The sequence below is a fragment of the Sminthopsis crassicaudata genome, chromosome 4 (genome assembly GCF_048593235.1).
Source record: "Sminthopsis crassicaudata isolate SCR6 chromosome 4, ASM4859323v1, whole genome shotgun sequence".
NCBI lineage: Eukaryota > Metazoa > Chordata > Mammalia > Dasyuromorphia > Dasyuridae > Sminthopsis > Sminthopsis crassicaudata.
This window is the reverse complement of record NC_133620.1, coordinates 470,487,480-470,513,966: the sequence shown is the minus strand read 5'-3', so window position 1 is coordinate 470,513,966 and position 26,487 is coordinate 470,487,480. Positions and strand designations below refer to the sequence as shown.

General features: G+C 38.2%; 2 protein-coding genes across 6 annotated transcripts in view; both read right to left on the bottom strand.

Annotated features, from left to right (window-relative positions):
• Nucleotides 1–3,161: 3,161 nt before the first annotated feature.
• LOC141540364 (zinc finger protein 630-like) lies at nt 3,162–16,636 on the bottom strand. 3 transcript variants are annotated; one of them, XM_074264302.1, is made up of 5 exons: nt 16,539–16,636; nt 14,196–14,326; nt 13,689–13,815; nt 12,943–13,038; nt 3,162–6,175 (listed from the first exon to the last, which is right to left on the bottom strand). In XM_074264302.1, the coding sequence occupies exons 1-5, from the start codon at nt 16,624–16,626 to the stop codon at nt 3,189–3,191; spliced, it is 3,429 nt and encodes a 1,142-aa protein (XP_074120403.1). In that variant the 5' UTR covers nt 16,627–16,636; the 3' UTR covers nt 3,162–3,188. The 3 variants fall into 3 exon arrangements, with proteins under 3 accessions (XP_074120403.1, XP_074120405.1, XP_074120404.1); XM_074264304.1 differs by lacking the exon at nt 16,539–16,636 and having other exon boundaries at nt 3,162–3,411; nt 5,214–6,175; nt 14,196–14,399; XM_074264303.1 differs by lacking the exon at nt 16,539–16,636 and having other exon boundaries at nt 14,196–14,392.
• Nucleotides 16,637–17,591: 955 nt separating this feature from the next.
• LOC141540365 (zinc finger protein 793-like) overlaps nt 17,592–26,487 on the bottom strand; it is a 28,476-nt gene continuing 19,580 nt past the window's right edge. For 2 of the 3 annotated variants that reach the window (XM_074264306.1, XM_074264305.1), the window contains exon 5: nt 19,976–25,348. In XM_074264306.1, the coding sequence (XP_074120407.1) occupies nt 22,701–25,348 (2,648 nt within the window). In that variant the 3' untranslated portion in view covers nt 19,976–22,700. Of the gene's footprint in view, nt 17,708–19,975; nt 25,349–26,487 lie in introns of those variants that run through there. The other variant, XM_074264307.1, reaches the window with a different exon arrangement.

Below are 26,487 nucleotides of genomic sequence, written 5' to 3'. Positions count from 1 at the left end.
TTTATTCCAGGATTGCGGACAAACTCGGAGTAATGCCATAAAGGGATCCATTCAAGTTTGAAGATCATTTGGCCTGGAGAGAGCATGATAAATATCTTATAGTAAGTAAAGGTGGTCCTCTGGAAAAGAGATATTTTTTAGATCCAGATGAACAAAGAGTGGGAATTTCAAAGGGTCAGTTTCTGACTGGTTGTCACAAAAACTTCCCAACAAAGCTATCCAAATGTAGAAGGGGGAGCTTCAGGAGGTGGTGGGAGTTTCTCTAATTGAAGTCAGGGCTAAGTGAGTACTTTTGGAGGGACATTGAGTGACTTTTCAACAACAATCACAAAAAACCCTGTTACTTAGCACTTCTCAAGGGCAAGCAAACAGGGTTCTAAGTGCTGGAAGTAGGTACAGAGAAAGACAAAAGGAAGGCCCCTGTCCTCAAGGAGCTAATATTTCAGTAGAGTAGATAATTTATCCCCATCCCTCTATCCACACAGTGTCAATGGAAGACATTGTAGAAGTGAGAATATTATATAAGTTCATATGAAGTGTAACCTTTATTTATAGTATTTAAAAATAACACAAGTTCTTTTTCTTTCCCAAGATGCTAACAAAAGGCTCTGCTTCTTTCCTTGTTGCCTCTGGGGCTCTCTCTTCTATGGGGATTTTCAAAATTGTTCAAGCTACATGAAAAAAAAAAACAAAAACAAAAAAACCCACAGAGACAGAGCTTGGAGCCAATGGCACTTTATTAAAGGGCCCAAGGCCTCCTCTAAAGAAATGGACCTTAGATCTTCCTCAGATCTGAGATGTGTTGAGACCCTGGATATCTTAGAATCAGCCACAGTCAGGATAAGCAAAAGTCTTTATTCTTGCTTGGTCTTTTGGGGTCGCTGTCAGGGTATCAGATCTAGCAATCGTCACACCTCCTTCCTCTCTCTCCACAGCCAAAAGAATGAATCTCCTCCTCCTACTCCACCCGCTGATCTCTCCTCCCTTCTCTCACCACACCCACAGATCAAACCAGCAGAGAAATGAGTAGGGTCATCCTCCAAGCATGTCAATAGAGAACTGTCCAATTGGTGATTAGCCCTAAGTGCTAAGTTACCTTGCATCTACGTTAAATATATCTGCTCAGTTCTAGCCCTTTATATCTCCTGCTTTTTTTTGTTTTAGAATACAGGTGGTCACACCTTCCCTGACTTCTCAGGAATGGAGGTGAAAACACCGAAAAGGAGGTTGATCACGCTCTCCCGACTTCTCAGGAAGGGAGATGAAAGCACTAAAAAGGAGATAATCACCCCCTCCCTGACATCTCAGGAAGGGAGATGAAAAGCACCAAAGGGAAGTGAGGATTGCTAGTGGGTTTCTGGGCTGAAGGGTCTTATTAGAGACAGGTATGCACAAACCCATCAGCATGGGAGATGTTACACTCTAAGTTGCTTACAGTACAAAAACTCTCCGTAAGAACAGAGAAACTAAACATCTTAAATGACTTCCAGAAATTGATAGGAGATATCCAATGGATGCATACAGTGTTAGGCCTGACTACCTGTCAATTGCAACCATTATATGACATTTTAAGGGGAGACAGTGCTTTAAACACACCACACCAGCTTACAAAAGAAGCTCAAGAGGCTTTGAGACAAGTTGAACTGGCTTTATCCAATGTGGTTGAAAGAGTCTACACAAGAGGCACCCACAGCAGTCCTTCATCAAGGAGACAGTGTGATAGAGTGGGTAAACCTCCCAGCACAACCAGAACAAAGTCTTACTTCTTACCCAGTGCCTGTGGCTAGAATTTTATTAAAGGCCATTAAGTGAGCAGTACAATTATCTGGGATAAGACCTTTTACACTAGTGCACAAGTTAATGTGTGCTGTGAAACCATCCCAGAGTGGCAAATTTTATTAGCCATGGCTCCAAATTTTACACATGGGTCTCCATTAAAGATAACCAGACTATTACAGAGATGCCTCCTTCCTTCAGGGCCTTAGATTTATAGATGGAGCGGGTCAAAAGTACAGAGTCTGATTGGTGGATAAACCTTACCCATTCCCTTCCAGGAGAATCCACACAAAATAGAGAATCCCATTGGTTGCCAAGGAGGCTAGTGAGCAGACAGGGGTAGTGATTCCTGATCTCAGACCAAGCAAAAACAAAAATAGATCTAATTAAAAAAATAAAGTAAGAAATTACATCTTGCTAAAGGGTACCATAGATAATGAAGAAATATCAATACTAAATATATATGCGTCAAGTGGTACAGCATTCAAATTCGTAGTGGAGAAGTTGAGAGTTGTAAGAAGAAATAGACAGCAAAACTATACTACTGAAGATCTCAACCACCCTCTTTCAAAGCTAGATAATTTAACCACAAAATAAATAATATAATGAATAGAATTTTAGAAAAGTTATATGATAAACCTTTGGAGAAAATTGAATGGGTATAGAAAAGAATATACCTTTTTCTCAAAGGTACATGGCACTTCCACAAATTTTAATCACATACCAGGGCATAAAAACCTCACATTCAAATGCGGAAAGGCATTCTTTTTAGATCATGAAGCAATAAAAATTATGCGTAATAAAGGGCCAAGGAAAAATAGACCCCAAAGTACTGGAAACTAAATAATCTAATCCTAAAGAATGAGTGGATCAAACAACAAGTCATAGAAACAATCAATAATTTCATCAAAGATAATGATAATGAGGCGCCATTAGGTGCAGCCAAAAAAGTTCTTTGGGAACATTTTATATCACTAGATGCTTATGTGAATAAAATACCGAAAGAGAAAATCAATGAATTGGGCATGTAACTAAAAAAACTACAAAAAGAATAAATTAAAACCTTCCAATTAAATATCAAATTCTAAATTCTAAAAATCAAAGAAGAGATAAGGACATTGAGAGTAAGAAAACTATTGAACTAATAAACAAAACTAAGATTTTTTTTTAAAGAAAGAAAAAAAATCTCAACTAAAAGATAAATCTTCGATTAATTTGAGTAGCAAAAGGAAAAAAGAAAATCAAATTATCAGTATCAAAAATGAAAAGGATGAACTTACCACCAATGAAGAAGAAACTGAAGCAATAATTGGGAGCTATTTTGCCCAATTGTGTGACAATAAATCTGATAATCTAAGTGAAATGGATATTTACACAGAACCACTAAAAACTATTCTTTGAATTTATTATAATTAAAATTCTTCATGCTCCATATGAATTTTTTGATGGTTAATAAAATGCTTCCTTTCTCTGAAAGTTTTCTTACATTCATTACAAGCAAAGGATTTCTGTACAGTTTTAATTCTCTGGCAATTTGGGGGTATGTCCTTCTTAATGAAAGCTTTCCCATGTTCTCTCTGCTCAATGGGTTGTTCAACAGTATGAATTCTCTGATGGGCAATAAAGTTTGCCTTTCTATTGAAAGCTATGTCACATTCATTACATGTAAAGGGTTTTTCTCCAGTATGACTTCTCTGATGTCTAACGAGATTTGCTCTCCCACTGAAGGCTCTCCCACATTCTTTACATGCAAAGGATTTCTCTCCAGTATGAATTCTCTGATGTCTATTTAGACTTCTCTTCTCATTGAAAGCTTTCCCACAATCATTGCATTCAAAGGGTTTATCTCCAGTATGACTTCTCTGATGTATAGTAAGGTTTCTCCTCCGCCGGAAAGCTTTTCCACAATCATTACATGGAAAAATTTTGTCTTCAGTATGAGATTTCTGATGGGTTATAAGCTTGGTTCTTTGGGTAAAGGTTTTTCCACATTCATTACATGAAAAGGGTTTCTCTCCAGTATGAGTTCTCTGATGTCTAACGAGATTTGCTCTCCCACTGAAGGCTCTCCCACATTCTTTACATGCAAAGGATTTCTCTCCAGTATGAATTCTCTGATGTCTATTTAGACTTCTCTTCTCATTGAAAGCTTTCCCACAATCATTGCATTCAAAGGGTTTATCTCCAGTATGACTTCTCTGATGTATAGTAAGGTTTCTCCTCCGCCGGAAAGCTTTTCCACAATCATTACATGGAAAAATTTTGTCTTCAGTATGAGATTTCTGATGGGTTATAAGCTTGGTTCTTTGGGTAAAGGTTTTTCCACATTCATTACATGAAAAGGGTTTCTCTCCAGTATGAGTTCTCTGATGTCTATTAAGGGTTCCTTTCTCACTGAAAGCTTTCCCACAGTCATTACATGGAAAGGGTTTTTCTCCAGTATGAGTTCTCTGATGTGAAATAAAGTTCCCTTTCTTACTGAAGGCTTTCCCACATTCATTACAAACAAAGGGTTTATCCCCAGTATGCTTTCTCTGATGTGTAATAAGGTTTATCTTCAACCTGAAAGCCTTCCCACAATTATTACATGGAAAAGGTTTCTCTCCAGTATGAGTACTCTGATGGGTCATAAGGCTGGCTCTTTGGCTAAATGCTTTGCCACACTGATCACATGCAAAGGTTTTGTCTCCAGTATGAAGTCTTTGATGTTTATTGAGGCTTCCCCGCTCAGTGAAAGCTTTCCCACAATCATTACATGGAAAGGGTTTCTCTCCAGTATGAGTTCTTTGATGTCTATTGAGGCTTCCCCGCTCACTAAAGGATTTCCCACAATCATTACATGTAAAGGGTTTTTCTCCAGTATGAATTCTCTGATGTGCAATAAGGTTTCCCCTCACACTAAAGGCCTTCCCACATTCATTACAGGCAAAGGGTTTCTTTCCAGTATGAATCCTCTGATGGGTAATCAAGCTTCCCTTTTGTGTAAAAGCTTTCCCACATTCATTACATTCAAAAGGTTTCTCTCCAGTATGAATTCTCTGATGATTCATAAGTACTTCCTTCCGGCTAAAGTCTTTTCCACATTCACCACATTCAAAGGGTTTCTTGCCAGTATGAGTTCTATGATGTGCAATGAGGTTTCCCCTATAATTGAAAGCCTTCCCACATTCATTACAGTGAAAGCGTTTTTCTCCAGTATGAGTCCTCTTATGATAAATGAGACGTGACCTGTGACTACAGGTTTGTCCACATTCATTACAGGCAAAGGGTTTCTCTCCAGTATGAGTTCTCTGATGGATAAGAAGGTTTCCCCTCTGACTGAAGGTTTTCCCACACTCAATACAATCAAAAGGTTTCTCTCCAGTATGAATTCTCTGATGTCTATTAAGGAGATCCTTTTCACTGAAGGCTTCCCCACATTCATTACATTTAAAAGCTTTCTCTTCAGTATGAATGCCTTGGTGACTTTTGAGTATTTGACTATCATTGAAGGCTTTTCCACACACGTTACATGCAAAGAGTTTCTCTCTAGTATGAGTTTTCTGATTATTAATAAGGCTTTCCCTATGGTTGAAGTCTTTTCCATATTCACTATATTCAAAAGGTTTCTCTCCAGTATGAATTCTCTGATGTTTATTAAGGTATGTCCTCTTACTGAAGGCTTTTTCACATTTGTTACATTGGAAGATTTTGTCTTTAATATGAATTCCCTGATGTGCAACATGTCCCTTTTCACTGAAGGCTTTCCCAAATTCATTACATTCAAAAAGTTTCTCTGTAATATGCATTCTCTTAGGTTTAGTCAAGCTTTCCTTGTAGCTAAAGGCTTTCTCATATTGCTTACACTCATGTTTGCTTCTGTTTTGAGAGTCAACATAATTAGCCCTTGGGCCAACAGCTTTGCCACATTTCTTGTGTTTACATTGCTTCTCTCCAGCATGTATTCTGTGAAATGTAATTAGGTCTGAGTGGTATTTAAAGGGCTTCTTCCATTTGATATCCTTAGAAAAATTCTTCTCTAAGAAGAATGCATTGTAAGAAAGTAGACTAGGAAAATCTTTGATGTCCTTTCCAAGTGTCTTATATTTATAGGCACTTTTTCCCATTGTTTCTCTCCACAGTGAAAAGACTGGTCCAAAACGAAATCTTTTCCCGAATAGATTGCTCTGAGATCTACTTCCTTGATTAAAAGTTGTTCTGGGAATAACTGTTATTTGTTTGGGTCGTCTCTCCAGGATGCCCTTTGGTTTTTCTAAATCAACATCATATTTTCTGGATTTCTCCACCTTGCAGTGCCTGGCTGTACCCTTTGGAAGTATCTTCTTGGATGATGCTTCAGAAATGTTCTGTATCAGACTTGAGCTCCTTGCTTTAAATTTGATTTTGTTGCTAAGGGAATCTGAAAAAAAAATTTAAAAGTCACTAGTCACAAATTTCGTACTGAGAGCAAAGGAACCTTCTTTACAGCAAGTTCTAGCTTTTGTCTCTTCCAAAAAGGACAATGATGCTCACTTTGAACCAGGCAGAACAAGGACCGTTTGACTGAAGTGAAGCCAAAGACAGATTATAAAAAAGCAATAGAGTCTGTAGCTGCCTAGGACTAAGTGAGTTACACTCCAGTTCATTCAAACAATTACAGATGTCAATAAAAACATTTAATGAAAAGCTAAATTATCTTCTCTATCCTTAAAGAGTGGAAAGCCACACTAGAGGGGGGGAATTAGCAAAAAAAAAAAAAAAAAATCACTCAAATGAAACTATATTCAACTTTGAATCTAGATAGACAAAAGTGACAAATTTAGAAGACCCCCAAGCAATTGAGGAAATCTTATGAATTACTAGGGGGCAGCTAGATGTTGAAGTACATAAAGTACTGGCCCTGAGGTCAGGAGACCCTGAGGAGAAAAGGTCAAATATGATCAAGACACTTAAGACTTACAAGCTGTGTGACCCTGGGCAAGTCATTTAACCAAATTTGCCTCACAAACAAACAAACAAACAAAAGAATTACTAAGCTTTCCCCAAATTGGGAAAATAAAAAAAAATTTGATCCAATATACCTTATCAAAGTATATAATTTCACAAATATACATATGTGCATATATAAGTTATCAAAAATGTTGAAAAAAAAAAAGAGGTTAAACACAGAATTTATTGATTGCCAAACTAAAATTGCAAATTTACAAAGATCCATGGTTGTCAATCTATCACAATTAACTGACAGTTTTTTTTAAAAAATTCAAGAAGCTTTCAACAAAAACATTCAAATAAGTTCGATTTGACTTGTTATGAAAAGAAAAAAAGTTATAAAGCCCTGAATGTCTTATACTAGATGATAAGAGATTGACTTTATTTCTTAAAGAAATAGGGAATTATATTTTTACTTCAGCTTTCATTTTTTAAAATTTAGTTTTATTTTCAGCTCTGAATTTTATCACTCTGTCTCCATTCTTTTGAGAAGTCAAAAAAACAAAAAAAGCCAGATCCATTACAAAAATGTCCTGTCATGGCAAACAAGGCATGACTTCTTACAAATCCAATCACTTGTTTTAATAAATGACTTGAATAAAGGCATACATGATAATCTAATGAAATATAGAAATTAAATAAACATTGGGAAAATAACTAAAAATATACCTGAGAATTTGGCTTAAAAGAGATCTCAACAGCCTAAACAAGTTGAAATTCATAAGTAATGTAAGAGATAATTATCAAGTCCTACATTTTAGTACAAAAACTTATTCCACAATTACAAAAGGGTTGAGGAGGTAAGGCACCATGGCTAGAGAACAGTTCATCTTTAAAAAATGCAGGGATTTTAGGATGTTCAATCTAGGTAAAGGAAAGAATATGGAAATATATCTGGACAATAAAAACACTTCCTCTGAAGGAAGGCCTAGAGACTGGAAGACAAAAAGGTCAGTGAATTTCCTTAATAAGACTGTACCTGCAGGACTGTGTGCTACATTCCAGCATGGCAGAGAGCCTCAGATCCCATAAAAGGAACAAGGGGTCTTTAGCTGAGAAAAATCTTTTATACCCTGGACCTAGGGCTTAATAATCTATAGAGGGAGTTCCTGGAAAGGAATTTCCTTTACTGACATGGAGACAACGAGTGCTCAGAAAGGTTAAATATGAGCCAGAGGCTCCAAAGACAATTTTCTACCCATCATGCTACCTCTCAAAAAAGACTGATAGGAGACAGAGCCAAAGGGAAGAATGAGCATCAGTCAGTACAAGTTGCCAAGAGAGAAATTTGGGTCTGATTGAAGGAGAAATTTCTTAATGATTAGAGCTGCCATTAGGAGCAGTGATTTTCTTCTCTCTGGATCTCTTGGAGCACAAGCTATATGGTTATTTCTCAATTTTTAAGTAGAGGTTGGATTCGATGTCTACTAAAGGTTCATCCAATGCTTAACTTCTATGATTCTCTGATACATCTATAGTGAAACATTTATCTTAATTATGGAAAACTGGTGTTATTTTTTCTATTATGATTTTTTCATAATAGATGACAATAAGATGACAATGAAAAATAAATAAACATAAAAGAAAAAAACAATTAAAATCATATACAAAGAGTACCAAATATCTTAGTGCAGCTTTAAGCATTAGTAGCTTAAATTGTTCCAAACTGTATTCCTGAAGAGATAATAAAAGAATCATCAGGTGAGAACAGTGACAAGAACAATAATAAAAACTAAGAATAATTTACTATCTTGGGAAGCTGAATAAAATCTAACGGGAAAAAAATAATGAAAAACAGACTTTTTAAGTATTCCTGATGAAAAGATCAGAACTGAATTGATATTATGAAATGTAATTACAGGAGACAAGAGAAATCGAGAACAGTAATTACATTTGAGCTAAAGGACTAGATGAAAATTATATGATTATATTCTACTAGACAAATAAAGATTCCAAGGCCTCTTTAGAGCCTTAATGTCTTCAAGTGTCATAGAGGGAGTTATATATGATATAGCGATCTTAGAGTGAGAAAACCTGGTTTTTGTTTGTTTGTTTGTTTGTTTGTTTTTTGGAGGCTGGGGTTAAGTGACTTGCCCAGGATCACACAGCCAGGAAGTATCAAATGTCTGAAACCAGATTTGAACTCAGGTCCTTCTGAATTCAAGGCTGGTGCTCTATCCACTGCACCACCTAGCTGCCCCCCACCTGTGTTTTTTATGATAAGAGAGGAAAGAAAAGGGAGGCAAAAGGGGATTTAATAAGTAGCTATAAGCAAGAAAACAAATTATTAATAAAATCAAAAGGAAAAAATTACAACAAATAGAAAAAATAAAGGCAACAATTAATTAGAAATGATAAGCTATTCATTGGAAGATCAAATCTTGGAACTGAAGCTGAAATACTTTGATGAGAAGACACTGATGTTGGCAAAGATTAAAGGCAGAAGGAGAAGGGGATAGCAGAAGATGAGATCACTAGACCATGTCATGGAAACTTGGACAGACTTGAGAGATAATGGAGGAAAGAAAGGCATGGTTCCCTGTGGTCCGTGAGGTCATAAGGAATTAGGTACAATTGAATAACTGAACAAACAACAAGAAAGTTTTGATTGATTATGTGCCAACATAATGGATGTTTAAATGAAACAGATAATAGTAAAAAAACTAAAGAATTTAACAGAAGAAAAAAGAATTTACATAATTCATTCTCAGAAAAAAAAAAAAAACTGAATTATTTGTAACTGAATTTCCAAAGAAAAAACTCCAGTTCAGATAAATCTACAAATGACCTCTATGAAACATTCAAAGAATAAATGGTTCCATTATATAATATAGGAACACACTTCTATAATCCAAATATGCTTTTGATAACTAAGAAGACAAAAAGTACACATTATAGATTAGTGTCCCTAATGAATATTAACATAAAAATGCTAAATATTCACAAAGAACTAGAGTAACATATGAAAGAGTACTATGGCTAAGTGGAATTTATAACAGAAATACATACATATATATCTATAGCCATATCTACATCTATCTATATGTATATATAGACTAATTCAGCATTTTTGAAAACTTATTAACATTAGTGGCCAAATTAAAACAAAACAGTTTTTAAAATAAATAATAAAAGACTATGACTAAAGAACACCCATTTTGCTAAAAATATATATAGAGAAAAATAAATGAATTTTTCCTTAAAATGGTAAATAGTATCTACCTAAAACAAAGAAATAGCATAATATTTAGTAGAGAAAAACTGGATAGCTGTCCGTGAAGATTGGGGGTAAAGCAAAGACTATCATTATTTCCACTATTTATTATTAGGCATACTGATTGTAGCAATAAGATAAGAAAAAGAAATTGAGGGAATAAAGAGAGGCAAAGAGGAAACAAAATTATTGAGTTTTGCAGATATGTGATTTAGAGATGCCTAAAGAATAAACTAAAAAGCCAACTGAAACAATAACTTTAGTAAAATAGCAAAATATAAAATAAATCCACATACTCTGGATTTATTTTATATTCTGCTATTTTACTAAAGTTATTGTTAATAAATACATAAATAAATAAATAACCACATACTCTGGTTATTTAAAGAAATTATATTCAAAATAACCAGAAAATGCGTAAATACTTGGGAGTCTACCCAACAAGACATAAATAAGAAATATATGAACATGTTTATAAATATGGAAAAATAATTTTAAATAAATTAATAATTCATGTTTAGATAATACCAATGTTTAAAATAATAGGATAATACTGCCTATACAAATTTACTTTTATAGTGCCATATTATTTAAACTACCAAAGGACTACATTATAGAGCTAAAATATAAATGACAAAATTATATCTAGAGGAACAAAGAGTCAAGAATCTTAAGGGAAACAAGTGAAAAGGAGATGGGTATATGGGTGCCAGGTGGATATTACAAGGCAGTAATGATCAAAATTATTTGCTACATTGGGGGAAAAAAAACCAAAAATGTCAATCAGTGGAACAGATCAGGTATACAACATAGAGAAACAAATACAGCAACACTGTTCAATAAACACCAACTAATGGAGTAAGGCGTCGCTATTCCACAATAATTCTGGGAACACTGAAAAGCAGTCTGCCAGAAATTAGCTCTAGATTGGCAACTATCTCACACTCATAACAAACAAATTAGAGAAATAAATAAAGAGATACTTTTAAAGATATGGGTAGATTTTGAAGAGTTCATGACCAGATAAGGAACAGTAAGGAAAAACAAAAATAAAATGGACAATTTTAACTGAATAAAAGTGAAAAGATGTTGTACAAATAAAAGCAATGCAATTAAATTTATAAGAGAAAGAGTAGGGGAAAAATATTTGCATCATTTCTTCTGATATAAGTTACATAAGGAATGTATAAGAACAAATGAGAACAAGAACTATTCTTCCAAAATAAATGGTCAAGTGATAAAAACAAAAACAGGCCATTCTCAAAGAAATACAAACTATCAACAACCACGTGAAAAAATAATTCTAAATTATTAAGTCAGAAAATTAAAATAACCCCAAGGTTTAAGAGGAAACTTCAAGTATTTACTCATGGTTCTTTGTTGAAAATAACTGCAATTACATTGTCAAGGTCACTAGACTACATGTGCTTTTTGATTCAAGAATGCCACATCATTAGATATCTCAAAGAGATGCAAAAACAGAGAGGATAAAAATCAATGGAGGATAGTGAAACAAATTGTGATATATTACTTTCACAAATTACAGAGATATAAGAAATCATGAAAGGTTGAATTCAGAGAAACTAAGAAGACCCATGTGGGACTAATGTAGCATGAAAAAGTAGAACCAAAATAACTTCTACAATAACTATAATATTATAAAGAACTTGAAGAACTACAGAGTTGACATAATTCTATAATGATGGAGCCATCCACAACTTGACAGGGAGGGGGCAAGTCAGAGAGCTTTGAGCCTTACATCTTCTTCAGACATGGCCAATGTGTGGGAATGCTTCAGGCCGTGCTTATTTGTTATGAAAGAATTTTTCTATTATTGGGGTTATTTGGAAAAAGTGTGATATGAGTGGTAACCCTCAAAAAAGAAACAATGAACCACTAGCATTTTTTCAATGGCTTGAAAAGAAGGAGGAGCAGGAAGGGATACAGACAGGAAAATTTCATAAACAATGACTTAAATTTATTATATAATTAAAAAAATATATTTGGAGATGTAGGATAGCATAATTCTCTTGTTCAAGTCTTTGTATATAAAAATATTCATGTTTGCAAATCTGTGCCAATTTCAGAAAAATTTAAATATATATATACACATATACATATATTTTAAAATGAGACAGAAGTTTCCACATGCACCAAAATTATCATAATGGAAATTTCTATAATACTGAAAAACTCATTACAAAGAAGGCTACTGAGCGTAGACTGACTAGAAAAACCACAGCACATGAATGATGACTGAAATTGGACACAGAAAACGATATACTCAAGGCCGAGTATTTTAATAAAATAACATTTCCATAAATTGAAGGCTCCATAATTAGAATAATCAAGCTCAGAGCAGATGCTGTGAGAAAATGAACATGGCTTCTTTACCTTTATATGATCAGACTCAAAAAGTTATTGGAAATTATTTTTTCTCATTTATTTTCATTCATTGTAATAAGGGATTCCTCATTAGGAGAAATGTGCATTTCAAACATGGCCAAAGACCGAATCTAATTTGTTTCACTACCTCTCCACTTTTCTTGTTCCTAATAGCATGTGGATATGTTACTATTTGTCTGTGATTGTCAAGTTCCAAATGACAAAAAAAATAAAATTCTGAAACTAAATTAAATTTAAAAAGGTAATAAAAAAGTATAAGATATAAATTTAGGAAAAAGAAAATCTTTTAAAAAAAAGAAACACAAATCAGCAAGAAGCATTAGGAAAAGTCTTTTAACTTTTCAAATTTCTAAAAAAGGTAAATAAATGATAGTTTCTCCAAAATAGAATATCAAATGCATAAAAATAACAAAAGTATAAAACCAAATACAGGAGAGCTATGACCAGCCGGCTACCACAATGCAGGCATAGCAGCCAAGCCCTCCTGCATCGGATCCAGGGACGGCACCGCCATACTGGACAGGACAGAGAACGAGGCAGAGGGGCCGCCTCCCAGCATCTGCCTGCTCTTCACCCACCTTGATGAGACCCACTGCAGTCTCTGCTCTCGGGACTCCAGGCTCCTTCTGGCTTCTCCAACAGAGAGATCACATCCAGTCTGGAAACAGGAATCCCTGCACACAGGGACAGAACATCCGGAACTTAATTACTCGGGGACAAGGTGGGGGGGAGAATGCCCAGAGGGCCCTGAAGCTCCCAGCTCTGTCTCCCCCTGCAGCAGGGCCCCGACCCTGGGTCCACTTTCCCTCCACCTGCACCATCTGTCCCAGACCCGCTCACTGGGAGCCAAGCTCTTCATTCAAGGGCATCTTCAATCCAGGCAAGAGCATTTCCTTCCCCACTGGGACTCCCTGCTCAGATCACTCCCAGATCCTTTGCAGAAAACCCTCAAGTTGTCAAGGGTTTGGGCTCCGCTCTGTGCTTGGAGAGGGAGGCGGGTCCCTGGCTCTCCATCACTCCGGGTCAGGCTGCAGAGGAGACACTGGGCCGCCACAAAATGGGCCTCCACTGAGCGAACCTCGGGGGCACAGAAGGGAGAACCAGGACACAAAATAGGAAACAGGACATTTGGGGGATGGGGCACAAAAGCTGGGGGACCACTGGGGGGGGCACTTCTAGGTGCACAAAGCTGCAGAGTCACAACGTGCCGTATGTAGGAGGAACCCCAGGGACATTCCCCCCCCCAGGGAAGACAGACTGAAATGTGTGGGAAAAGCCCGGAAGGGCAGGGGGAGCCCCCGTGGGTGGGGGGACAGCCGCTTACCCACAGAGAGCAGGTTCTGGAAGGTCTCCAGCATCACGTCCCTGTGCAGGGCCCTCTGGGCCGGCTCCAGGACCCTCCACTCCTCCCGGGTGAAGTCCACGGCCACGTCCCGGAAGGTCACCGGGCCCTGAATAGACACAAGCCTGCTGAGCCACAGACCCAGCCCGCCTCGGGTTCCTGCTCCCCTACTTGTGGGGGCCACGGGAGCCTGCACACACCGGGGTCCCCCCGCCCCCCTCACATCCTCTCCAAGAACCCCCAGGGCCCAGGGCCCTTTGCTCCCGAAGCCCCAAACCTCCCGTGAGAATGCGCCGGCGTGTGACCCCGAACACAGCACTGATACTAGCGATCACGGCCCAAATATGGACTCCCCGCAGGTGCCCTGATTGACCCCGCTCCATTACTGACCAGGAGGGAGGCCCCAGGGCCAGGGCCAGCCTCCCGCGGCCTTTGTGGCCCCGCTGACCCGAGCCGGAGGAGAAAAGGCGGGGAGGAGCTGGGACTCACCTGAAAGGGGGCCATGAGGAAGCCAGGAGTCGGGCCCTGCTCGGCCTCCATCCTGGGGAAGAGCAGGGTCTTTGCAGGGCTGAGCTGGAGGAGAAAGAAGCTGTGAGGGGCCCAGACCCGCTCCGCGGCTCCTATTGAGAAAGACTGAAGATCAGTTCCCATGATGCACGTGGCTTGGAAGCAATATTCAAGGTAAAGTCCCAGCCCCACGTGCACAGGCGTCCTCCGCAATGCATTTTGGGGAGTAGAGTGCGGAAAAGGAAGGCCCCGTTCTGTACTCGCGTTAAACTCGTTGACCTAGACTACATCTCCCAGGAGGCATTGCAGCCCGCCTAAGCTTTGAGTCTGCGCACTGGACAAAAGCTTGTGGAGACTCCGTTCTTTTCCTGGAGTTTGATTTCACCTGTACTAACCCGGTTCTGTCCTCCCTCAGGTCTCCCCTCCACCGCGACCGCTTTGTCTGGCCCCTATGTAACAGGTCATGGATGATTCAGGGCCCCGCCCCTTCCGCACAAGGCCCCTGTCACCTCAGGCTCAGTTTTGGGGATCACGTGTAGCGGGAGCCGGATGGAAAGAGCAGGCCCCGCCCCCCCCTTGAGGGGCCTGGTCTCCCTTGTGCCTCCAGTAAAACGCCCGATCCGTTCCCCAAGACCTTTGTCTAAGGCCGCCGTATAAATATGTATACATATATTGGATTCAACATATATTTTAACATTTAACATGTATTGGACTGCCTCCCATCTAGGGGAGGACGGAGGGAAGGAGAGGGAAATTTGGAGCAGAAGGCTTTGCAAGGGTTAATGCTGAAAAATTACCCATTAATATATTTTGTAAATAAATATTTTTACATAAAAATTTAAAAAAAAGGAAAAAATGATCACTGGATTTTTAGGAATTTGTATTTGTTACAAAGTTTACTGATTATTGGGGGAAGAGGAGGTGGTCAACATGAAATGCTTCTCATTCAGACCCAATACTAACAGTCTATAATGAGATTTTGTAGTTTTTTAGTGTTTTCAGTTATGTCTATTCTTCATCACTCTTTTTGTGGGGATTCTGCGAAAAGATATTAAAATGGCTCATCATTTCCTTCTCCAGCTCATTTTATAGCTAAGGACTGAGGAGAGTTCAATGGCCTGTCCAGGGTCACAGAGCTATTTTGAACTCAGGAGAGCGACACTTCCTCACTTTAGGCCTGGCTAAATGCACCACATAGTTACCTCTATAATAATATTTGACAACACTATTTTAAAAGTATTCCCAGAGAGAGACATAGCAGAAAATCCATTTGGTTTGGACAAAGTTTTCTTAAAAAAAAAAAAAGTTTTTTTAAATGGCAAAATATTAAATATGTTAACCTGGAAGTGAAGAAACTAAGGAAATCCTTATACAGTGAAATAAATGTTCCTTTATCAACATATTAAATGAAGGCAAAAAAAGCTTTAATAAAGGAATAAAAAAGGGGAAAAAATATGACCCTGAAAAAAAAATTAAGGCAAATATAGCAGTGTAATGAAAACTGTATATGATATGACAGAAAGCTGGGAGGGTTGACTAACAATATAAATGAGAGTCCAAATTTAAACCAAGCCAATAAAACTAAAAGCAATAAGAAAAAATGTAAGCGTTACATTGGGTTCTGAAACTCAAATTCCCAATTACCGAATTGGGGAGACGTGGCCAGACATCAGTTCCCTGGAAAAAGGCAGACTGGTTTTAATTCCCTGGAAGCTCAATCTAAGTGAGCCATTTGACATGGCGCCCACTGCAGCCAATAGATGATATCAGGCTGCATCAGGGGCAACGTCCAGGATAGATCGTTCCTAGTGCTTGGTTCTGGGAGTCCCATTAAAGGATTGTGGGTTTGTGGGTAGAGGAGACCTTAGAGACCACCCATGAGAGTTCTCTGCCCAGGAGTGGAGACTGCAGCTCCTTCTCCCCTTTGCAGTTTTCATGGTCCTCATTTACCACATCCCAGAAAATCCTCCCCAGGGGCTCCAGCCAACACACAGGTGGCCTCCTCTTGGGCCCTTCTCAGAGGAGGAAACAAACCAATGCAGCAAAGGGGCCGCCCCTATTTCAGCCCTCGTTCCCCTTCTGGGACCAGCCCACCTCACAGTCTGGTTAGGCTCTAGAAATATTTCTGGGCCCATAATTGCCTGCCTCCCTCTTCCCTGTTCACAGCTTGAGCCACAGCTGCGTTGTGAGACAGTGGCGCCCATCATTCACTGCCAGAAAGGACCACCAGAAAGACAACTGGGTCATGGGCTTGTTTCAGGCTAAAGCTCGGGTCGTTCAAGATGGCGCCCAGCTTCCCAGACCCCATGTGGCCCATTTTCTTACCGTGCTGCATCCAGCTTGTTTCCCACTTGCACAGTCTGCCCAAGGGATCCAGGACTGAGGCAAACCCATGATGAATCCCCACAAGCATGGATTGTTCTTCAAAGCCTTGATTTTCCCTTCAGGGATAAGGAGGCCAAATTCTGCTGGTTCCTTACGTCCAATTTAGGAAGTTTGACAGTGTGATGGGCCTTGGGGAATCAGAGCACTGAGATACTTAGATGGGAACCCAGGAAAACTTCTAAAGGGAAACTTCTGCTGGGCACCTTCCATGATGGCGGTGACTTCAGTCTCTGTTTTAGGGCTTGCTTGATTAAAAAAAAAAAAAAAAATACAGTCCATAATCAATCAACCCAGGGGAGTCTTCTCTTCTCTGAACCTCTCCCTTAACTGTCTGGATTGTCAGGCAGAGGTGTGCTGTGGAATATTATTTGCAAAAGACTGCCTGTTTCCTGCTTTTACTCCATCACTTTGGTCTTGGAAAAGCAGAGATTGCAGGTAGCTGAGCTGAATAAAGAGAAAAAGGTCAGGATCAGCTGCAGTCTTCCCTGTAGTTGCCAGACCTAGTTCTGCATGATCTATCCCAAGCTAGCCCCATCTCCATCAACATTTATTGTTTCCCTGAGGTGCCAGTGACTGCTGGGAAAGTCATGAAACTCTGTTCTGACCAGGATACCGAACTACCTTTCATGGGGACTTGAATTGTATAAAGAAGCCAGATAAGTGACAGTGTCCTGAAGAGTTGGGTACAACTTTCACAACTCACAACAAAAGAGCTTATCCGCTGCTGACTGACTGACAATAAGAACCCCTTCTGAACGCTGAAGGGAAGGGGCAGAAATACCACGCGGTTGCATCTGGTTGTCCCTGGACTGTCCCAGGAAACCACCCCCCCCCCCCCGCTTCTGAGGAATCCTTTACACACAAGATTCCAAACCCCCAACCCTTCTGGAATTCTCACCTCTCTTCCCAGGCAGCAAGGCCACGTCCTCCATGGCAAAGGCCTGGCAGGAATCATTCTGCCACCAGTTTCTTGCAGGGTTTGCTCCTGTTCATCAAGTATTGCCTTCAAGCTGTGGTGGAAGGTCTCAGGAGTCTTCTCCTAGTTGGATCCGTCTTCCTGGGGATATTCTTCAAGACCTTCACCTTCTAAGAAAGCTGGGACCTAGGACCTCAAAAACAAGATCACTTTAAGTGGGACCTTTTACTCCTGGGCCCAGATCAATGCAACTATCCAACTGGTACTAAAGGCTCAGCCTCCAAAGGGCCCTCACTGGCACCCTGAACCATTCTTACCAGGCCCAAGAGCTACTTATACCAAAGGAAAGATGGCGGCAGCAGGGCAGGTCAAGAAATCATAATTACCCATCATTGCAGGATTTTTTGTATAATATGAAATTAAATCATTAGTTACTACTCTTAAGAGCTGACCTTAAATTCATTTTGAGATTTATGTGATTGTACTATTGCCTGGCTCATTTCTATGAGCATCATCATGAGACTTTATCAACTGTTTTGCCAGAACCTATGTTAAGTTTGATTGCTCACCATATTCTCCTGATCTTAGACAGAAGAAAAATCGATTTGGGCCAATGAAATTTGAAGGTGTCATGGGATTCCCCCCCTCCTTTAATGCCTTCAGTTTTATAACTCAATTGAAATTGCTTTCTCCAAAGTAACCCATGATCTTAGTTGTTGAATCTTTTCTTCATCTCTATCCTTCTTAACCGCTTTGTAACAAAGGAAACTCTTATCTACTTTCTCTTCCTGGATACTCTGGGTATTTCTAACACTAATCTCTCCTGGTTCATTATTTCTGTCTCCTTTACTGACTCATCATTCATGTCACATTCTCTGTGGTGCTCACCAAGGTTCTATCCTAGGCCTTCTCTTGTTTTCTCTGTACTGTCTTTCTTAGTAACCTCTGGAGCCTCCATGGGTCTCTTAGCTATCATATCCAAGCAGGTGTTTTTCCAGGTTCAGCTGTCTCTCCTTCAACTCCAGTACTGTATCTCCAATTGCCTACTCAGACATTTCAAACATTTTAGACTCAATGTGCTTAACACTGAACTTACCATTTTTAACTCTAAACCCTTCCTTCTTCAAACTTCCCTACTCCTCTCAAAGCACCAATATCCTCCAAAATAGATTTTTCAACTTGACATGATTCTTGACTCCTGACTCTTCCTTACTTAACATATCCAGTTGCTTAATCTTGTTGTACCTGCACAAATCTGCTTACATCTAAGTACTTCTCTTGACTCAGTTGCCATCTCAGTTGATGCCTTCATTCTTTGCAAGTCTTCTACATGGCTGTCTACTTCAAATCTTCCATACTCCAGCCCAGTCTACCCACTGTGACTCAAGTGATTTTCCTTAATCCCAGCTCTGCTCCTATCATTCCTGTATTGAAACAAATCCAGTGATTTCCTACTTCCTCTAGAATACAATCTCATCCTCTGGTTTTTAAAACCTAGACTTAGCCTCCTTAGACATTGTTCCCATTCTGAAATCTAGCCAAATTGGCCTTCTCCCAGTTCTTCATCCACAACACTGAATATCTTATCTTTGTACCACTTTACTGATTATCACTTCATGCTTGGAATGTTTTTCCTCCTTATCTCTGCCTAGCAGTCAGGCTTTCCCTTTAGGATGTAGCTTGGGTACCATCTCCTGTAAGAATTTTCATCCTTGAATGACTAATGCCTTTGCAAACTATGTTAAATTTCTGTATTTTTATATATGTGTATATAGTGAACTGTTATATATATATATATATTTATATACACACACTTATTCATGTATATATACTTGTCTCACACATAAGAATGTGTTTTTAGTTTTTAATAGGTAGTTTCATCCTTACTACTCGTATCTCTGACATTTAGCATAGTGTTTGGTAAAAAAAAAAATATCAGGGACAGAAATAACTATACCCAGAGAAGGAACACTGGGAAGCGAATGTAAATTGTTAGCACTACTGTCTATCTACCCAGGTTACTTATACCTTCGGAAGCTAATAATTAATGTGCAACAAGAAAATGGTATTTACACACATATATTGTATCTAGGTTATATTGTAACACATGTAAAATGTATGGGATTACCTGCCATCGGGGGGAGGGAGTGGAGGGAGGGAGGGGATAATTTGGAAAAATGAATAAATAAATAAATAAATAAATAAATAAATAAATCTTTAATTTTATAAAACAGTAAAAAAAATATCAGTATTTAAAATATAATTGAATTGATTTCATGTTTTTCTGGATATTTAATTTCATAGTACCTTTCCCATACCTAAAATAGAAAGCCATTCTTTGTAACAAAGAGGAAAAATCTACAATTTAATTATTTTTTACTATGAACTTAATATCAACAACACACACTAACATTTAAAATGCAAAACAAAAACAAAAAATAACCAGAAAGAGGATCACATATGAAATCAGGGATCTTTATTATGTACAGCTTTTTAAAAAAATGTATATATTAAATTTAGTTAGATAATACTACCACTGCCATGTGTATCATTGTTCCGTTTTCAGCGTCCTTTTGCTCTGTCCTGGTGTTGCTTATTTGTTTTGTTGGGGTTTTTTGGCTTCAAAACTTACCCAATCCCTCTTATACCTATCAATTCCAAGAAAAAGCCCCCTTGGGATAGGTATGGCTAAGCAAAACAAATTGCACAATGCTATTATGCACTTTTAGGCCATTGCCATATCTAACAAATTTTCTGATATGTGCAATGCAAGGCAATGCAAAACCCATTTATTAACTGCTTCTCACTTGCCAGGCACAGTATTAAGCATTAGAGATGAAGATACAAAAAGACCATGACTTCCTTAATGATGGTGGCTAGGGAGGCAAGATTTGGTCTGATGGGTCATACATATAGCAGACCCAAAAGGCTACTCATAGACTTGTATTTCCTGGTCCTAAGATGAAAAGTGTTAAGATGGAGCAAAGAACTATGGAAGGAACAGGTAGGTGGCACAGTGGATACAGCACCAGCCCTGAAGTCAGGAGGAACTGAATTTAAATCTGGCCTCAGATACTTCCTGGCTTTGTGACCCTGGGCAAGTCATTCAACCCCAATTACCTCAGAAAAAAAAAAATAGAAAAAAAAATAAATAAAAAGCAAAGAAGAAACATGGCAGAAAGATAGTCAAAGACTCATGCTATACTAATCATCCATATTCCTTTCTTGCTAGGGGAGAACTTTCATTCTCTCAGGATTAAACTATTCATTATAATTGTACAGCACTGGGTTGTTTTGTTGTTGTTTGTATTTACATTGCTGTAGCTATTATGTACATTTTTTTTCTTAGTTCTTTTTCAGATTTTTCCATGTTTATTACTTTGTATCACATCTTGCAGCATGGAATATCCATCCTATCCACATGATACAATATTTAACCATCCACTGATCAAATGGCATTGCTTTTAATATAACCTACTTTAATATATCATTCAATAGTTTTTCTCTAGCATCACTTTTCTCATAAGCTTTCTCCAATCACTGAAAGCACTTTTCTATTTCATTCATTCTCTTTATCTATTGGTTCTTTCCTTGTTGTCTACATTCATAGCCAAGTCCCACTAAGTACTATTCATTTTTCCAAGATATTGGCATTTCTGCTACTGTCATATAGCCCCCTTTTTGCTTGGCAAAACTTGGAAAGTTGTTTGTTTTCAGTGTCTTCATGTCTTTCCTCTCCTCTCCTCTTCTCAACGCCCTGTAAAAAGGCTTCTGACTTCATTACAGGTTGAAAATGCCCTCTCCAAAGTTCTCATTGATTGCTTAATTGGCAAGGTCAATGACCTGTTCATTTTCTTTGATTTTTCATTTATTTATTTATTTATTTTTAGCATTTAATACTACCACTTTCTTCTTCTATCAACTCAGAGTTTTCATAACACTGTTCTCCCCTGGACAATGTTTCTTCTCAGTTTCCCTTGCTGATGATTTTCCCTGTCATGACCATTAATTGTATGTACACCCAAGACTTTATCCTGGCTTTCTCTTTTTCTCAACACTGTATTACATAGTGATCTCAATAGTTCTCATTGATTCAAGTGTTATTTGTATTCAGATAAATCTGCAATCTATAGGACCTATTCACTTTTTCTCCTCAGTTTCAATCCTATATTTTGATTCAGATACTGGACATTTCCACATGAATGTCCTACAAGCATCTCAAACTCAACATGTCTAACATGTTTTATTATACACCCAAGTGCCATGTAAATGCTAGCTATGGTATAAATTCCTTGGTTTAGCATTTAAACCTTTTACATAATGATTGCTTCCTACCTTTCCAATCTCATTTTATATATATATATATCACTTGCCTTCTCAAACTTTGCAATGCTGCCACCTTGGGCTGTTGTTCTATTTCTTCAGGATAGCTCTTCTCCATATATGAAATTCATTCCCTCCTTCCCTCCATCCTAAGAATTCCTGTTTCCTTCAAGCATCAGCTCAAGTACAATGTTACACATGGATTTTTGGATCACTCAGTCAAGAGGACTCTCCCTAAACTAACTTGTATTAATTTAGCACATGCTACTTATATACACTTACAGTTTGTCTCCCTCATTCATTAGAATGTAAACTCTTTGAGGGAAAGGACTATTTGTCTTTTACCTTTAAATCCCCAGTACTTAGCACATTGTCTGATATTGATGTAAACTTAATGCTTGATTAATTCACTGTATCCCATTCTCTCCAACATGAAGTTTTTATGAACTCTTTTCCATTCATTATAATCAAAGGATTTCTCTCCTGAGTTTTCTATGTGTACCAAGACTTGCCTTACATTTGAAGCAGTACCTAGATTCACTACAAAAGTCTCTTCTAAAGTATAAATTCTTCGAGTTTTCTGATGGTTTTAAAATGTAATGTTGAAGACTTTTCTCACATTCATGCATGTTACAAGTTTCTCTCCAGTATGAATCTTCTGATGAATAAGGGTTGTTCTCCAATGAAAGGCTTTCCCACAATTATATGAAAAGTGTCTCTCTCCAGTATGATTCTCTGATGCATATTAAATGTTCCCATCTTGCTGAAAACTTTCCCACATTCATTATAATCAAAGGATTAGTCCACTGTGTTTTCTGATGGGTAAGATTTGTCCTCTTGCTAAATGTTTTCCCTCATTACATTTAAATGGTTTCTCTCCAGTGAATTCTCTGATGACTGATGAGAGAGTCCTTCCTGTTAAATGCTTTCCCACATTCTTTACATGAAAAGGGTTTCTCTCCAGTATGAATACTCTGATGGGTCATAAGTTTGACCTTTTGACTGAAGGCTTTCCCACAATCATTACATGAAAAGGGTTTCTCTCCAGTATGAACTCTTTGATGTCTTTTGAGATTTCCCCGTTTACTGAAAGCTTTCCCACATTCATTACAAGGAAAGGGTTTTTCTCCAGTATGAGTCATCTGATGTTCAATAAAGTATCCCCTTACACTGAAGGCTTTCCCACATTCATTACATGTAAAGGGTTTTTCTCCAATGTGAGTTCGCTGATGTGCAATAAGATTCTCTCTCACACTAAAGGCTTTCTCACATTTCTTACATGGAAACCGTTTTTCTCCAGTATGAAGTATCTGATGGGCAACAAAGTTTGCCCTGTAACTGAAGGCTTTTCCACATTCGTTACATACAAAGGGCTTTTCTACAATATGACTTCTCTGATGTGCAATAAATTGTCCTCTCCAAATGAAGGCTTTCCCACACTCACTACATGTAAATGGTTTCTCTCCAGTATGACTTCTCTGATGTGCAATAAAGTTTGCCCTGTAAATGAAGGCTTTCCCACATTCAGTACATGACAAGGATTTCTTTCCAGTATGAATTCTTTGATGTCTATTGAGGCTTCCCAGCTCAGTGAAAGCTTCCTCACATTGATTACATGAAAATGTTTTCTCTCCAGTATGAATTCTTTGGTGTCTATTATATTTTTTCCTTGTACTGAAAGCTTTCCCACATTCATTACATGGAAAGGGTTTCTCTCCACTATGAATTCTCTGATGGAGAATAAGGCTTCCCTTTTGGCTAAAAGCTTTCCCACATTCATTACAATGAAATGGTTTCTCTCCAGTGTGAATCCTCTGATGGAGAATAACACTTCCCTTACGGCTAAAAGCTTTCCCACATTCATTACAATGAAATGGTTTCTCCCCAGTGTGAATCTTCTGATGGAGAATAACACTTCCCTTCCAGCTAAAAGCTTTTCCACATCCATTATATTGAAAGGGTTTCTCCCAAGTATGAATCCTCTGATGGGGAATAAGGCTTCCCTTTTGGCTAAAAGCTTTCCCATATTCATTGCATGAAAAGAATTTCTCCCCGGTATGAATTCTTTGATGACTATTGAGGCTTTCCAGATCATTGAAAGCTTCCCGACATTCATTACATGAAAAAGGTTTCTGTCCAGTATGAACACTTTGATGGCTATTGAGGCTTCCCCTTGTACTAAAAGCTTTACCACATTCATTACAGGCAAAGGGTTTCTCTCCGGTATGAGTACTTTGATGTCTATTAAGGCTTCCTTTTGTACTGAAAGCCTCTCCACATTCATTGCATAGAAAAGGTTTCTCTCCAGTATGAGTTCTCTGATGCTCAACAAAATGTCCTCTACCTCGAAAGGTTTTCCCACATTCATTACACAGAAAGGGTTTCTCTCCAGTGTGAATTCTTTGATGTCTATGAAGGCCTTCCTGCCTACTGAAAGCTTTCCCACAGTCATTACATGGAAAGGGTTTCTCTCCTGTATGAATCCTCTGATGGAGAATAACACTTCCCTTCCGGCTAAAAGCTTTCCCACATTCATTACATTTAAAAGGTTTCTCCCCAGTATGAATCCTCTGATGGAGAATAAGGTTTCCCTTTCGTCTAAAAGCTTTTCCACATTCATTACATTCAAAAGGTTTCTCCCCAGTGTGAATTCTCTGGTGTACATTGAAGTTTCCTCTCTCACTGAAAGCCTTCCCACATTCATTACATTCAAATGGCTTCTCTCCAGTATGAATTCTCTGATGTTTATTAAAGCTTCCTCTTTCACTGAAGACTTTCCCACATTTGTTACATTCAAAGGGTTTCAAGCTGGTCTGAATTCCCAAATGAGCAATATGTTCCTTCTCCCTGAAGACTTTTCCCAATTCATTACATTCAAAAGGTTCCTCTCTAATATGGATACTTTTAGATTTAGTCAAATATCCTTTGTAGCGGAAGGCTTTTTCATATTGCTTACACTTATGGTTGCCTCTGTTATAACAATCAATAAGATTTGCCCTTGTGCCAACAACTTTGGCATATTTTCTCTGTTTATGCTGCTTTTCTCCAGCATGTAGTCTATGAAATTTAATTAGGTCTGAGTGGTACCTAAAGGGCTTCTTGCATTTGATATATTTTAAAAACTTCTTCCCTAAGGAAAATGTATTAGAAGTAATTAGGGCAGAAAAATCTTTGACATGCTTTCTAAGTGTCTTACATTTATAGAGACTACTCCCTATTATTCCTCTCCACAGTGAAACAAGGACAGGTCCAAAGCTAAATCTTCTCCCAAAAATATCATTCTGAGATCCACTTCCTTTATTAAAAGTTTTTCTAAGAGTGACTGCTATTTGTCTGAATCTTCTCTCCAGAATGCCCTTTGACTTTTCTAAATCAACATCCTCAGATTTCTCTATCTTGCAGTTCCAGGTTGTGTTCCTCGGTAGTATCTTCTTGGACGATGCTTCTACAGAAATGTTCTGCATCAGACTTGAACTCCTTGTTTCCAATTTGATCTCATTGCTAAGAGAATCTGAAAAAAATAAAAAATAAACTACTACTCACTGATTCTGTACTGAGAGCAAGGAACCTTCTTTACAGCAAGTTCTAGTCTTTGTGTCTGCTGATCGTTTCTTATAGAACAATAATGTTCCATAACATTCATACACCATAATTTATTCAGCTATTCCCCAACTGATGTGCATCCCCTCTGTTTCTAGTTCTTTGCCACCACAAAAAGTCAATGAACTTCCCTGATTAAACTGTACCTATAGGACTGTGTGCCACACTCCAGTAAGGCAGACAGTCTCAGATCCCATAAAAAGAAAAAAAGAGCCTTTAGCTGGGAAAAATCTTTTACCCACTGGCCCTGGGACTTACTCTACAGAGGAGTTCCTAGTGAGGAATTTCCTCCACTGTCATGGAGACAACTGTTGCTAAGAAAGATTAAACATGAGTCAGAAGCTACAAAGACAATTCTCTACCCATCATGCTACCTCTAAAAAAAGATGATGGGAGACAGACCCAAAGAGAAGAATGAGCATCAATGGGTACAAGTTGCAAAAAGAGAAACTTAGGCCTGATAGAAGAGGAAATTTCTTAATTATTAGAGCTTCACAAAAGTGGAATGGGCTGCCTCTGGGAGCAGTGATAAAGGGAGCTGAGAGTTTTCTCCTCCCTGGATCCCTTGGAGCACAAGCTATATGCTTATTTTCCAGCTATCAAGTATGGTTTGTATTCTATGACCACGCAAATGGACATCAAACTGTTTTAACTTTTATGATTCTCCGATACATCTAAAGCGAGACATTTATCTTAATTATGGAAGAACTTAGAGGAGGCAATATAACACTGAAAAATAAGTAAACATAAAAGAAAAAAATAATTAATATCATATGTAAAGTGTACTAAACACCTTAGTGCATAGGAGATAATAAAAGAACCATCAGATTACTAAAAATCAGGACCAAAAAAAACCAAACTAAAACAAAACAAAACTGGATAATATATTTTAAGAAATTACAAATGAAGGCAAAGTAAAAGTACAAAAAATTGACTCATCACTGCTTGAAAGGAACTGCAAAATAAAACAATTAAGAAACATTCAGGCCACAGTTCAGAGCTTTATCAAAGGAAAAATACCATTACATAACGAAAGGTAAGAGTTCAAGG

Excerpts from the sequence above, each read along its gene's own strand:
- LOC141540364 (XM_074264302.1), bottom strand. The coding sequence starts at position 16,626 with ATGCTTGTGGGGATTCATCATGGGTTTGCCTCAGTCCTGGATCCCTTG. Across the intron at positions 14,327-16,538 it reads AACAAGCTGGATGCAGCACG|GAGCCGCGGAGCGGGTCTGG; the intron begins GTAAGAAAATGG and ends CTTTCTCAATAG. Across the intron at positions 6,176-12,942 it reads CTGCAGTGGGTCTCATCAAG|ATTCCCTTAGCAACAAAATC; the intron begins GTGGGTGAAGAG and ends TTTTTTTTTCAG.